Source organism: Erinaceus europaeus, chromosome 12 (genome assembly GCF_950295315.1).
Source record: "Erinaceus europaeus chromosome 12, mEriEur2.1, whole genome shotgun sequence".
Lineage (NCBI taxonomy): Eukaryota > Metazoa > Chordata > Mammalia > Eulipotyphla > Erinaceidae > Erinaceus > Erinaceus europaeus.
Window position 1 is genome coordinate 12254336 of NC_080173.1, and position 14377 is coordinate 12268712.

The 14377-nt window shown below is 52.7% G+C and overlaps 1 protein-coding gene across 5 annotated transcripts in view; it reads left to right on the forward strand.

The window, feature by feature from the left end:
* The first annotated feature begins 284 nt into the window (after nucleotides 1–284).
* Nucleotides 285–14377, forward strand: part of LLGL2 (LLGL scribble cell polarity complex component 2) — a 42883-nt gene continuing 28790 nt past the window's right edge. For 4 of the 5 annotated variants that reach the window (XM_060202747.1, XM_060202749.1, XM_060202750.1 and 1 more), the window contains exons 1-2: nucleotides 285–433; nucleotides 13093–13188. In XM_060202747.1, the coding sequence (XP_060058730.1) occupies nucleotides 13114–13188 (75 nt within the window). In that variant the 5' untranslated portion in view covers nucleotides 285–433; nucleotides 13093–13113. Of the gene's footprint in view, nucleotides 434–533; nucleotides 688–13092; nucleotides 13189–14377 lie in introns of those variants that run through there. The other variant, XM_060202748.1, reaches the window with a different exon arrangement.

Below are 14377 nucleotides of genomic sequence, written 5' to 3' on the forward strand. Positions count from 1 at the left end.
CCCGGGAACTATTTCCTCCCCGGGGAGGCGGCAGGACACCGGGCGTGGTGCGCCGCCCTGCGACCAGGTGCGCGCAGGTGGGGCCGCGGGCGGATTCTCGCCGGTCGGGGCGCCGCCCCCGCGCTCCCGGGGCCGCGGATTGGCCCCGGCGCCGCCCCCGCCCCCGAGGGCGCCCCTTCCCGTCGGCGCAGGGCTGCGAGGGGAGGGGCGAGGCCCGGGGGCGGGCCGGCCGCCAGGGCCCGGCGCGGGGGTTCCAGCCGGCTCGCCCTTTATGTAAATAGCGGCGGCCCCGCCCCCGGCCCGCCGCGCCGGAGGTGAGCAGGAAGGAGGCTGCCGCCCAGCAGCCCGGGGCCGGCGCGGCAGAGCGAGCGGAGCCGGCTGCGGGCGCCGACGGACCGCGAGGCCTCGGGCGGGGGCCGGCCCGGGGTTCCAGGTGAGGCGCGGACCGGGACCCATCTAGTCGCGTCCGCCCCCTCGGGGCGGGGAAGCGGGGCCCGGCCGGGACCCTCGGCCTCCGGGGGGCGGCGAGGAGGGCTGCGCCCGGGCGGGTGCGCCCATCCCCGGGCCGGGAGAAAAGACACCTGCAGAAAGTGCCGCTGGGAACCTCCCTCCGCCCGAGCCAACCGCGATGGCACAACTTGGTTTCGGGTTTGCACAACCGCGTTGGCTCCAGGAGCGGGGAGACAGGTGCCGACCGACTGGGTGTGGGGACTCCGCGGGCGCAGACCGAGTCCCGGCCCCACGTGCACGGCGACACTCGGGAGCGGCGGCGGCTCAGCCCCGGCCATCTGGGCGCCTCGACCCTTTGTGTCTCCTAATCCCGGGACGCAGGAAGTCCGCGGGAGGGACTTCGCTCTAGGGGCGTTTCCCCACCTTGGGGCGACCCTGTCTGGTTTCCACAGCGATACATTGGGGTTGCTGCGCTGTGCTGTGTTTGGGACCCGGCCAGAGGTGACAGATTCCCTCTTGCCCTAAAGAGTGTGCAAAGTTTGCCCTGGCCGGACTTATCGGTAGACAGACTCGTTGAGCCTTAGCTGTGGGGAGAGCTGGCTGGAACCAGGAGAGCCATGGTGTGGCCCCCTGAGACTTGTTCACCTGCGACAGGTGAGCTTTGGGCAAGACGGGCGGGGCTTACTCCCAGCACCCTATTTCCCGGGGGATCCATGAGCTGGTTAGTGCAGAGCCACTTAGGCTGATCTCTAGGGAGCTGCAGAGTGTGCAGAGGGGATTCTGAGCTCCGAGGAAGGGAGGGAGAGAGGGGATGGGTGTGTCCTGAAACCCCAGGTGTTGAGCTGCCATGCAGTGGAAGGGGAAGCCCAGGTCAGAAGTGGCTTTTAAGGAAGCCGGTCGGGGTCTGTGTGAGCTGCCTTGTGAAGATTCCCGGTAGAGGTGCGCCTGTTATATGGAGGGGGAATTCAGATTTGGTTTTCTCAGTTTTGCCAGTCAGGAGGACTTAAAGCCAGTTCTGGAAGCCCTGATGACAACTGGCTTGTCTGTGGGAATCACTGGACAACGTTGCCAGGTTCTAAGGTGACTGGGCACCTTGAGGCAATGTAGTATCAAAGACAGAGCCATATAACTTAATAATTTAGTAACTCAGTGTTTAGTAACTTTTTAATACACAGTAACATTAAAAGGTCTATAAAACCAAGTGATCCTTGTTGGTTTATTATTTTTTTAAACATAAATCGTACTTACTATTTTGGACAGAGAGAAATTGAGAAGGAAAGAGAAGATAGAAAGGGAGCAAGAGAGACTATTGTAGCCTTGCTTCGCTGCTCATGAAGCTTTCCCCTGCAGGTGGGTCAGGGGACTTGAACTTAGACCCTTGGGCATGCTAACATGTGCGCTTTACTAGATGTGCCTCTGCCCAGCCCCCGATCTTTGGTTAAAAATCATGGTGGGAGAAGTGAAATATTTCAGGAAATATAAACTAGAAGGAAAAAAACTTTTCCTTCCCCAGAGGCCTTTTTCCTCATAGTGTTCCTGAGGCTTAGCCAGACATCCAGCGCAGTTTGGGATCCAGTCTTTCTGCATGGCCTTAGATCGGCCGCTTAATCATGCCAACTCTCGGCAAGGGCTGTTTTAACAGATACTGACAAGATGAAAAAAGTGTCACTAACAAGGGTGAATTGGCAGGTGCCAGGTAAGGGTAAACCTCTTAGCTTTCCATAAAAAGTGTGGTGACTCTCAGGCCTGTGAACAGACATCTGTGCCTGATAGGTAGTGAGGACATTTGGCTTTTCTGTCCAGAAATCACCCTCTGGAGGTCAGAAACAGGCATATCACTCACTTCTTGTGGACCAGAGGGCAGTGACCTCCGCCAGTCTCAGTGACCCTTGATAATTCTTTTATAAATTTTTATTTATTTATTATTGGATAGAGACAGAGAGAAATTGACAAGAGAAGGGGAGAGAGAGAGGGAAAGAGACAGAGGCACCTGCAACTGTGCTTCACTACTTTCCACCTGCAGGTGGGGACCACGGGGCTTGAACCCAGGTTCTTACGTGCTATAATGTGTGCCCTTACCCAGGAACGCCATGCCTCTCCCCTCAAACCCCCCCCCCCCCCCGTGGCCCTTGGTATTTCCCGGGCTCCTTGAGAGAGCCAGGAGTGAGGCCTGTGAGCCAGAGGGGTTGCATTCCCTAGGGTGGGGGTGGGGCATAGACTCTAATCTGCTCTCCTCTGCCTGGCTGCTGTACTTTCTGCATCCTTTTGATGGGGGAGGGGAACACTCTGGTGCCTGTGCTGTTTTGTTGTCAATTAAGGGTGTCCTGGAAACTCCATAGTGCTTCCTTTCAACCTGGCATAGGGTAGGTGTGTCCTCTCCTGCTCAGACTTTGTGGTCTCAGAATCCACTTTCCCTCGTTCCTTCCCATCGAGAAAGTTGTACGTAGGCTGGAAAGTTCAGAGCCACCCTCTGCCCCCATCTGTGACCCCGTCCACCTGGTGGAGACCTCGGCATCCTAAACAAGAGTTTCTAGGAGCACTGCAGGGTTTCCTACAGGCTTGCTTAGCCTTTCTGCTCTCTGAGTGTGTCAGAAGCAACTGCTGAGACCCTAGAGTTGGGATGGAGGGTGGGGGTCCCAGAGGCTCCTGGGATAGCTGCCCTGAGCAGCCCTGGCTGCCTGGATTCACTTACCCTGAGCTCTCAGATCAAAGGACCTTCTTTCTTCTTCCTTTCTTTCTTTCTTTCTTCCTTTTTTAAACTATTTATTTCCTTTTTGTTGCATTTTTTTTGTTGCTGTAGTTATTGTTGATGTCATCTTTGTTGGATAGGACAGAGAGAAATGGAGAGAGGAGGGGAAGGCAGAGAAGGAGAGAGAAAGATAGACACCTGCAGACCTGCTTCACCATCTGTGAAGCGACTCCCCTGTAGTTGGGGAGAAGGGGGTCGAACTGGGATCCTTATGCCAGTACCATGTGCACTTAATTAACGCTGCGCTCACTACCGACTCCCAGGACCTCCTTTTTTTTTTTTTTTTTTTAACCAGAGCATTGCTCAGCTCTTGTTTATGGTGGTGTGGAGGATTGAACCTGGGACTTCAGAGCCTCGGGCATGAGAGTCTCTTTGCATAACCATTATGCTATCTACCCTCACCCCAGAGAACCTTCTTATCTCTCTTGGGATATCACTATCAGGGCTCCTTGTGGGGGAGATAGCAGGTCTGGTTGGAAACCTGGTTTCCCATCCAGGAGCAGTAAGGCAGGAAGTGGGCGTGTTCCCCAGCAGGCCCACAGGTGCTGCTTGCCTTTCTCTCTCTAGCTCAGGCTCTCGGGTTGGAGGGGGAAACCTCCCCATCTCTGCTTCCTGTAGCCATGGGGCTTTGTATAGTTCCCTTTGGGGTGACCGCCCTTTCCCCACCCTGCTTCTCAGAGGAAACTGGTCCTTCAAAGTCACCCTACTCCTTTCCCTTCTCAGGAGCCACAGTGAATTCTTCAAGTAGGAGAGGCTGCTCAGGGTGTGGGGACCAGGGAAGTTAGGTACCTGACTATACCCTTCAGGAATTCATCAGAGACTAGGGCCTTCTCTCAAGACACCTGCTTCAGTGTTCCTAGCTTTTGATGAGAGGGACATCTGGGCACAGGGCTATTTGACATTTTTGCTTAATAAGTATAATATTCTTGGATCCTACCTGCCATGGAGCTGGTGTCCTGGAGCCTCAATTTGAGGCAGTGCACAAGATATTATCTTCAGCAAGGCATCCTGAACAAGAGTTCATCTGACCCAGCCTTGGCCTGAGACTAGGGGTTGGGGGAGCCCCGTGTTTTTTGTGGTCAGTGGCTTTGACTGCACAAGACCTTTGCCCAGTTGATCCCTACTCAGTTCTAGCTGTTCACTCATTCATTCAACAAATATTACTGGTATCTCTAGGCCTGGTGTGGTTTAGCATCAGACATTATCCTCACACAAAGCAAAGGTATCTGTCATCACAGGACTTTCTAATCAGTAGGGAATGTGAGTGATGCAGAGTAAGTGTAATGGTAAATAACATGTTAAATATGACCCAAGCTGTGGAGTAAGAGGCCATGGGGTGGAACCCCTGTTGTGGGTGGTAGACTGCAGCTTTAAGAGGTAAGAAGTAAGAGGGTGGGGCTTAGCAGGAAGGCCACCCTGGAGCAGAAACTTGCATGTGGTAAGGGAGTTCTTTTTTTTTTTTTTTAATATTTATTTATTCCCTTTGGTTGCCCTGTTCTTTTTTATTTTTTAATATTTATTTATTTATTCCCTTTGGCTGCCCTTTTTTGTTGTTGTTGTAGTTGTTTTTATAGGACAGAGAGAAATGGAGAGAGGGGGAGAGAAAGACAGACACCTGCAGACCTGCTTCACCGCTTGTGAAGCGACTCCCCTGCAGGTGAAGAGCCGGGGTTCGAACCGGGATCCTTATGCTGGGCCTTGCAATTGGTGCCACGTGCGCTTAACCCTCTGCGCTACCACGCGACTGCCTGGTAAAGGGAGTTCTTTTATTATTATTATTATTATATTTATTTTATTTGATAGAGACAGAAATTTAAAGGGAAGAGGGTGATAGGAAGAGACAGAGAGATACCTGTAGCATTGCTTCACCACTTTACCACTTGCAAGTGGGGACTGGGGGCTCTGGCCAAGGTCCTTGTGCACTGTAACATGCGCGACCAACCAGGCGCACCACCATCCAGACCCAAAAGCACATGCTTCACATGTATGAGCCCCAAGGTTCAACCCTGCCCTCCCCCCAACACACACTAACAAACAAACCAGAACCACAGGAGATGATGCCTGTGAAATGCTGACAGGAGCATCTCTGGTTGCCACCACCTGCCCCCTCCCATGTTTTCTAGTCCTACCTCCATGAAGGGACCCTTTCAGCCAAGGTTTGGTTGCTAAGCTGCTGCCCAGGGGCCTGCCTGGTGCCTCTGGGAGACTGGGTTTCCCAGGGCTACCTGAGTATCTTCAGAGCTGCTGTGGGCATTTGAGTTGGCATGAACAGATGCCAGGGGGGTCGGCAGCTGTTCCCATGGCTTAGATCCCTGCCTCCCTCACCACTCCTCTCAGTAGGAGGTACAGGGGTGTACCCACACCCAGCTGAGAGGCCAAAGCCACACACAGCCATCACACAGGATGTCCGGGGAGGGAGGGCAGCTTCTTCAGCAGCCATGGCTGTTGGGGGAGCAGACTGCAGAGGAAACGGCAGGAGAGCTCAGGCCTGCCTCCTGCTGTGAGCTCCTGGAGACAGCCCATACACACTGAGGAGGCTCCTGCTCTCCTTGGGCTCCACAGGATGCAGCATCTCCTAGCAGATGAATGACCTGTCTGCAGCACTGAGGAGGGGCTTTCTGGGGTCCTAACCTGTCACACATCTCCAGGACAGACAGACTGGCTCCTTTGGCCATGGCTAGGCCTCAGGGACGCAGTATCAAAGGCATCCCAAATAGCGCCAATGTGGGCTGAGTAGTCTAGGCTGGGCCATCCTGGGAGAGGGGCTGATGAGGGGAGAGGAATGGCCCAGTCTGAGCTGCCGCCCCTGCTTTCTCTGTCTCTGTTCCTTTCTTGCTTTGCAGGGGGACAGGGTCTGGGCAGAGGATAGGAAGAGATGACAGGATGTGAACTTGCTGCCAACTAGGGGAGTCTCCTGTTGTTTTCTCCAGGCAGTGGGCACTGGGGTATGGGGCTACCAGTCCTGAAGGCTGCGGGTGATTAGCACAGTTGACACTCGGTCCTGTTGTGGACTCACTCCTGCTCTCGGGCTGGGCTCTTTTCCAACACCTTAACCTGAACAGGAGAGACCCCTCCCCACTTACCACCCACCACTACTCTGTGGGCGCCAGGTGGGAACTTCCCCCAGGGAACTCCTGGGTTGAGGCAAAGTCAGAGTCGGCATAGCTCACACCCTAAATGCCTGCCCACCCACAAGGGGCAGGGTAGGGACAGAGGAACAAGGTGGCTACTCAGGGGTTGGTCTGGCTATGGAAAGAGAGCACCAGGCCCATGGTCCCCACCTGCAGGGGGGAAACAGAGGGAGACTGAGGCAAGCTTTAGAAGGTGGGGGGATGAAAAAGGTGGGGTTGTTTTTTTGGGGGGAGGAGGGGTTATGTGCTAGACAGGATGACTCCAGTGCAGCAGGCCAGGACCCTTTGACCTCCTTACACCCCCAAGGCCTTCTCCAGCCTCTTTTTAGCATCAGCCTTGGGGTCTTCTCACTCACTGGCACCCTTGAATTTGTCTCTTCTCCCTGGCCTCTGGAAATAGCATTGAGTTTGCCAGTCTTTCTCAAAGAAGCTCCTGCTGGAGCTTCAAGACAGTCCCCCCTCCCCCCCCATCCTTCTTCTAGCGTCTGCCCTCCCCCATCCTAGGGTCCTAGCCTGCAGAGTACTAAACCTTTTTTACCTGGGATCCTGACGCCCAAAAGTTTTAAAGCCCGTCTTTCCTTCTGTCCGTCCTTCCTTCCTTCCTTCCTTCCTTCCTTCCTTCCTTCCTACCTTTTCTTTCTGAGAGAGGGATAGGAGGAGAGAAAGAACCAGACATCACTCTGGTACCTATATGTGCTGCCAGGGATTGAACTCAGGACCTCATGCTTGAGAGTCCAGTACTTCGTTTGTTTTATTTTTTATTTATAAAAAGGAAACATTGAAAAAATCATAGGATAAGAGGGGTACAACTCCACACAATTCCCACCACCAGAACTCCGTATCCCATCCCATCCCCTGATAGCTTTCCTATTCTTTAACCCCCTGGGAGTATGGACCCAGGGTCATTGTGGGATGCAGAAGGTGGAAGGTCAGACTTCTGTAATTGCTTCCCTGCTGAACATGGGCGTTGGCAGGTTGATCCATACTCCCAGCCTGTGTGGGGAAGTCCAACACTTTATCTACTGCAGCACCTCCCGAACCACGTATAGCTGCTTTCATCCTGTCTACCCTCTGCCTTTGCACCTATTGGTGTCCATATTGGTGGTGGCGGTTCCCTATTCAGATCAAGGTGATTGAAAGGGTCCCCGCCCCCTCCCCTCCACCCACACACACCCAAGGAGCAGGACTGAGCACCCACTGTGTAGTCAAGACTACCCCGGCTCCTGAAGCTGCCACACTCTGACCCTTCTCCCTTTTGATCCTCTTATCTGCCGTGCCTGGGAGGGAGGGAGATGCTCCAAAGAAGAAACAGCTGCACCACTAATCCCATTACCCTTAGCCAGTGGTGTCTACTTATGGAAACGGTTAGTAGATTCTTCCTGACCCTTGGTTACTATATATGTACGTACACTTCCCCCTTGTTCTTCTGCCCTTTTACATGATTTTTTAAATGTTTATTTATTTATTCCCTTTTGTTGCCCTTGTTGTTTTATTGTAGTTATTATTTTTGTCATTGTTGGAGAGAACAGAGAGAAATGGAGAGAGGAGGGGAAGACAGAGAGGGAGAGAGAAAGACAGACACCTGCAGATCCTTACTCCAGTCCTTGCGCTTTGCACCACCTGCGCTTAACCCGCTGCGCTACCGCCCGACTCCTGGAAGAGCCTTTTAACTGGCTCTTCCAGCATGGGGCTTAGCATGCTTTTCCCTTGTAGCCTAATGCCCAGTCACTATAATGAGACCCGTGAGGACATTCAGACCTAGATGAAGCCATCCTTCGTGACATGAAGGGACCATCCTAGCATGGAGTCAGGGAAAACCCGAGTGCGTGGTCAGGATAGTTGCAATGGAGAAGACTTTTTAGAAGGTGACTTGCTGGGACTGGGCAGTGGTGTACCTGGTTAAACATAGACATCACCAGGTGTAAGGATCTGGGTTCAAGCCCCTGGTCCCCAACTGCAGGGGAGAAGCTTCATGAGTGGTGAAGCAGAGGTGCAGTGTAGGTCTCTCTCTCTCCCTCTCTTACAGCAACAAAAAAAAGTGACTTTCCCTGCTGTTTGAGGAACAAGAAGGTATTTCAGACAATTGTGGAAACAGAATCTTGGGGACTTTGTCAAATGGAACCTGGGGTTGCAAGCTAATGAACCAGTGACACAGGGCCAAGCAGAAGGTGACATGGTGTGGGGCAGGGGAGGGCAGACCAACCTCATCAGACCCCTGCTCAGGACTGTCTGGTTCCCAGGGAACCAGAAGGAAGCTTCGCTGTGACCCCCTCAGGTCCCCTCCCTTCCCCACCCTCTTCATCACTCCTTGTTCCCTGCACCCAAACCCTTCCCTTATCTTTATTCTTCTGGAACTTCTTGTATTTTATTTATTTATTTAATTTATTTATTTATTTTTTAATGAGAGCACTACTCAGCAGCTCTGGCTGACTGTGTAGGGATTGAACCTAGGACTTTGGAACCTCAGATCTGAGAGTCTCTTTGCATAACCGTTATGTTGTCTACCCTACCCCATCCTTTTGAACTTGAAGTCTGCCTATAAGTGCCCTGGCCAAATCTCCCAGTGGCTGACCACTTCCGAGCACTCAGGTCTAGGGTGGAGCTTGCACTACCTCCTCCACTCATGCAGTGTGTACTGGAGGTTGCCCCTATGAAAAGGAAAGTCTGTCGGAGCTGGGTGATAGCGTACCTGGTTGAGTGCACTTGCTACATTGTGCAAAGACCCTGGTTCAACCCCCCCCAACCCCCACTAGCATGGGGGAAGCTTTGGGAATGGCGAAACAGTGTTATAGGTATCTCTCTGTTTCCCTCCCTATAACCCCCTTCCCTCTGGATTTCTGACTCTTTAAAAAAAATTTTTTTTTCTTGGGAGTCGGGCAGTAGCACAGCGGGTTAAGCGCACGTGGTGCAAAGTGCAAGGACCCATGCAAGGAGCAAGGATCCCAGTTCAAGCCCCCAGCTTCCCACCTGCAGGGGAGTCGCTTCTCCCCCTCTCTGTCTTCCCCTCCTCTCTCCATTTCTTTATGTCCTATCCAACTCTGACAGCAATAATAGCAACAACAACAATAAACAGCAAGGGCAACAAAAGGGAAAAAATAGCCTCCAGGAGCAGTGGATTCATAGTGCTGGCACCGAACCCCAGTGATAACCCTAGAGACAGAAAAAGAAAAGAAAATAATTTGGGGAGGGGAGAGCTGGGAGGCAACTCACCCAGAAAAAGAGTACACAGTAGTTTAACTTGGCCTTGGTTTTGAGCCCCTATGCCTCATGGGAGTTCCATGGACAGAGGGGTCTCTCTCCTTCTCTCCTTTCTCTCTAAGGCTGGGATAGGGAAATTCTATGAAAGGCTATTTTGGATATTTATAACATCTTCCTCAGCCCATACAAAATTATCATCTTAAAAACTAGCACTGGGTGGGCCGGGAGGTGGCGCAGTGGATAAAGCATTGGACTCTCAAGCATGAGGTCCTGAGTTTGATCCCTGGCAGCACATATACCAGAGTGATGTCTGGTTCTTTCTCTCTCCTCCATTTCTCATAAACAAACAAACAAATAAATAAAGTCTTTTTTTTTTTTTTAAATAAAGCTAGCACTAGGAGTTGGGCAGTAGCGTGGAGGGTTAAGTGCAGGTGGCGCAAAGCACATGGACCGGACCGGCGTAAGGATCCCGATTTGAGTCCCCAGCTCCCCACCTGTAGGGGAGTCGCTTCACAAGTGTTGAAGCAGGTCTGCAGGTGTCTGTCTTTCTTTCCTCTGTCTTCCCCTCCCCTCTCCATTTCTCTCTGTCCTATCCAACAACAATGACAGCAAGAATAACTACAACAATAAACAACAAGGGCACCAAAAGGGAATAAATAAATATTAACAAAAAAAACCCCAGCACTTATGTATTGTACAAAAGCAAAGGACTCTGGGGGAGGAAGACTGCAAGAGGGTGTGTGTGTGGGGGGGTGGCTTTGTCTTTCAGACCCTAGTGCCTACTGATGAGAAAGGGCCTAAGTTGGGGGTGAGAGCGTTTTGCAGACACCTGTCATGGTGAGATGAGAAACTACCCATGTGCCGACTGTACTGTAAAACCACTGACCTCCCAATATATACATATAAAATAAATTTAAAAAAAAACTAGCACTTAATGCTGCTATGGGGAAAAAAAGAAAAAAGCTCCTAGATTTATAAATAGCTCATAGGCCAGATACTCCTCACCCCAGCTCTAACGACAAAAGGATGAAAAAGTTGATCCAGGAATACTGCTCAGCTGTGGCATAGCTCTCACATCTGGGTTCATTCCGGGCTCTAAACAAACAGAAAGTAATAAAGCTGACAAGGGAAGGGGCGTGGGGGGCTGGACTGCCCTCCTTGCCCTCCAGCCTCCACTTCTGGAGGACACACACACACACACACACACACACACACACCCCTCTCCAGGTTTTAGGATGTCACAGGAGCCTGTGGGTGTTTGGCACTGACGACTCTGTGCCTCTGCCCCCACCCCTGCCTGCATGGTCCTGCAGAGCAGAGCCCAGACATGCCCCTCTTCCCATGGGCATCTCTCCCGGCTTCCTCTGGCTTCTGACCCAGTGACCTAGGCCCAGCAGGGGAGAGCCACCCGCCCCCCGCCAGGAGCCCAGAGTGGCTTTGGAGTTTGCACTGCCCTCCCCCACGCCTGGAATGTGAGGTGGCTGGCTCAGCTGTTTGTCCAAAAGACCTGGGAGTCTGTTTTCATTCTGTCCCTGGAGCCTTCTGGACTTTCCTGTGTTTGTTCCCCCGATTCTCCTGCAGGCGCCCCAAGTGGGCACCTGAACATTTCCTGCCTACCTGCTGTTCTGCACGGAAGAGGGACACCCCACTCTGCTCTGGCCCTTCTCTAGAATCTAAAGACACAAACTACTCTCATATACCCCACTTCCTCCCTTTCACTGTGGTCAGAAGGTGACAGTACATTGAGGCTAGCTCCTAGCTGGGGTGGGTGTCTTTACCCAGAGGGGTACCCCCTCCCCCAACAAGGCTAGTCCTTTGCTTTACCTTCGGCCCCCACCTTTGTCCCTTGAGGGAGTTTTTAATCACACAGTTTCATCGTAAAGTTTGTCTGAGTGGTTAATCATTGCCACCTCCCAAGAAACCAGAAACTTGAGGTGGTCTCAGCTCAGACGCCTTACACATGTCCTCCTGGTCACCCTCTCCCAAAGTCTGGGCCAGGCACCCACCCTCTGTTTCTTCCCTTCACAGCAGAGTCTTCCTGGGTGGGCCTGGATCTGAGGGAGCCATTTCCTGGGTGGGCCTGAGGCCAGACCACTAGAAGCCGGAAGCAGGAGCACAGATGATCTTTTCCCCCAAGGGTGAGCCAGAAATAGTTGCCCCTGGAACTGGGAGTGCATTCTATAGTGGGTGTGCCGTTTAGGGCCTTTGAACGCTTCTGTTTGTTTTGTAGAGCCTGGGTCTTGTGTATGTGTGATTTCACTACTTCCAGATCTTTTTTTTTTTTTTCATTCTGCTACACACACACACACACACACACACACACACACACACACACACGAAAGCCACAGCAACACTGCCCTAATTCTTCCTACATATGTTTGGGCTCAAGCCTAGGATGCACATATGGACAAGACACCTTGCCTGATAACCACCACCACCCCCTTTTTTTTTTTGGTGGGGCAGTGGTATACCCAGCAGAGTGCACACATTACCATGTACCAAAACCCAGGTTCAGACCCTCAGTCCCCACCTGAAAGAGGGAAGCTTCACAAGTGGTAGAGCAGTACTGCAGGTGTCTCTCTCTCTCTCTCTCCCTCTCCATTCTTCTGTCAGAAACAGAAAAAAGAAAAAGATCCCCAGGATTGGTGACTGTTGCATGAACCAAGGCCCAGTGGTCACCCTGGTGGCAGGGAAGATCTTCCATTTCAAGAGAGGGAAAGCAGGATACTACTCCAGCACATGTGATCCTGGGCTCCAAACCCAGGCCTCCAAGAATGCGTGTTCCGGGCTGTGCCCCACTGAGCAGCCTCCCTTGCCACTGAAATGGTTTATTGGGAGCAGATTTTCTTCTGGGCCCATGGGAAGGGGAGCCTCTCTGAGCACAGCCCCCCCTCCCAGAGTCCAGGGGAGCCAGAACTAGGGTTATTAGAGTTGACATTGGCTTGTTAAGCCTGGACTAGGACTCTGGCCTCAGAGATGCCCCCACAATCTGGTGGGTTCAGACCAGCGCCTTCTGCCTGTGGGACCTGGTTTGGGCTGGGTAGGCCAGCACCCCCTTACTGTGTGCTTACCCACTCAGGCTTCTGTCTGCTGGGAGCAGCCTAGGCCAGAGGGATCCTTGACAGCCTTTCCTGGGGTGAGAAGGCAGTATCTCCTGGGGTATGACTCCCCCCCTAGTTGGGTGCTGGTCTGAGAGCCCAAGAGGACACCAGCCTTTTCATCTGACTCTATAGGGAGAAGCTTGTGAATTTTCCCTTTCTGATTAGCTGGAGTTTTATGGTTTTTTTCAACAAACAGGTTAACAATTAAGCTAATTAGCCTCAGGGCCAGCTGGTCCTCCTTGTTCCCATAAAGCCAGATTAAATGGCTTCCTCCCCCAGCTTGCCCTGCTGGCATCACAAGGCCCTGGGTGGCCAGGAGTGAATATCTGAGCCCTGGCCAGCCCTCTGTCCAGGAACAGTGAGCCCGCCAAGGGGTGTAGGGAAATCGGGGTGCAAGGGGTGGTGGTGGGAGTTGGCTGTGGGACTGTGGCTCCCCCTGGCGCTCATCAGCTCTTTCTTCCAGGGGGGCTGCCAGTCAAGCAAGATGAGGCGCTTCCTGAGGTCGGGACATGACCCTACGCGGGAGCGGCTCAAGCGTGACCTCTTCCAGTTCAACAAGGTGAGGGAAAACAGCTTGAGAGACTAGGCCCAGCGGCCCTCAACTGCCTTTACTTGGGTTTGTTTGTTTTGTTTTTTAGGTAGAGACAGAGAGGTAAAGAGTAAAAAGACCACAGCGGGACCAGGTGGTTGTGCACCCAGTAGAGCGCACATTATAATGTGCAAGGACCTGGGTTCAAGCCACCACTCCCCAACTGTAGGGGGAAAACTTCACAAGGGGTGAAACAGTGCCATAGGTGTCTCTTTCTCCCTCCCTCTGTACCTCCCCCTCTCCCTCAGTTTCTGCCTGTTGCTATCCAATAAATGAATATAAAGAAATAAAAATATCGAGAGAGACCGCAGTACCAAAACATCCTTCAGTGCAGTGGGGGCCAGGCTCGAACGTGAGTTGCGCGCGCAGCAAAGCAGAGCACTGTCCAAGTGGGCGATTTCCTTGCCCCTCGGGTGTCCTTACCTGGACTGAGGTATGTGGAGTTGTCTGTAGCACATTCTGACTTTGGTAACATGCGGCTAAAGGAGTCTGCCCAGCCCTCCTCCTCATGGGGTGGCTGAGACTGAGGGGGAGGACGTGGGAAGGAACGTGTCCCACATGGTGATGCTGCTCTAGTCGTGCCAGGTTCTTTGGGACCAAGGCGCACAGCCCAGGATGTTTTTATATTCCTCAAATATCCCCCAAAGGAAACTGCAGTTTTCCCTGCTCCTTCTAGTGGGTTCCAGACTAAGGTGGGTAGGGGGAGGAGCCTGAGAAAAGTTGCAGGGTTGGCATTCCACTGCCCTACCGGCTTTTAAGGTCCTTGAAGCTGGAGTACCCTGTCACCCAAGATCACTGGGAGGGTCCAGGAGCTCCAAAGGGCTTCCCCAAGGGGCTCGTACCCGATGCCAGAGTTGGCCTGGAAACAGAGGCACAAGCCTGGTTTATGAGCTCCAAGCCACCTAGCAATCTGCACCTGTTTCGGGGTAATTAACCTCCTGCCTCTGCTTTGATCTGGGCCCTTAACTTTTGTGCCTGACTTCCCTCTACCCTGAAGGGTAGATCTCAATGATGCTCTTCTCATGCTGGTAATGGGGGTTCAACTACAGCTTTGCCACTTAAAGGCTTCTATTCAGGGTTATGTGGAAGTAGCCAGTTTCAGTGTAAGCCACATCGCTTGGTCCAAGAATATTAACTACTATTTTCAGGGACCACCACC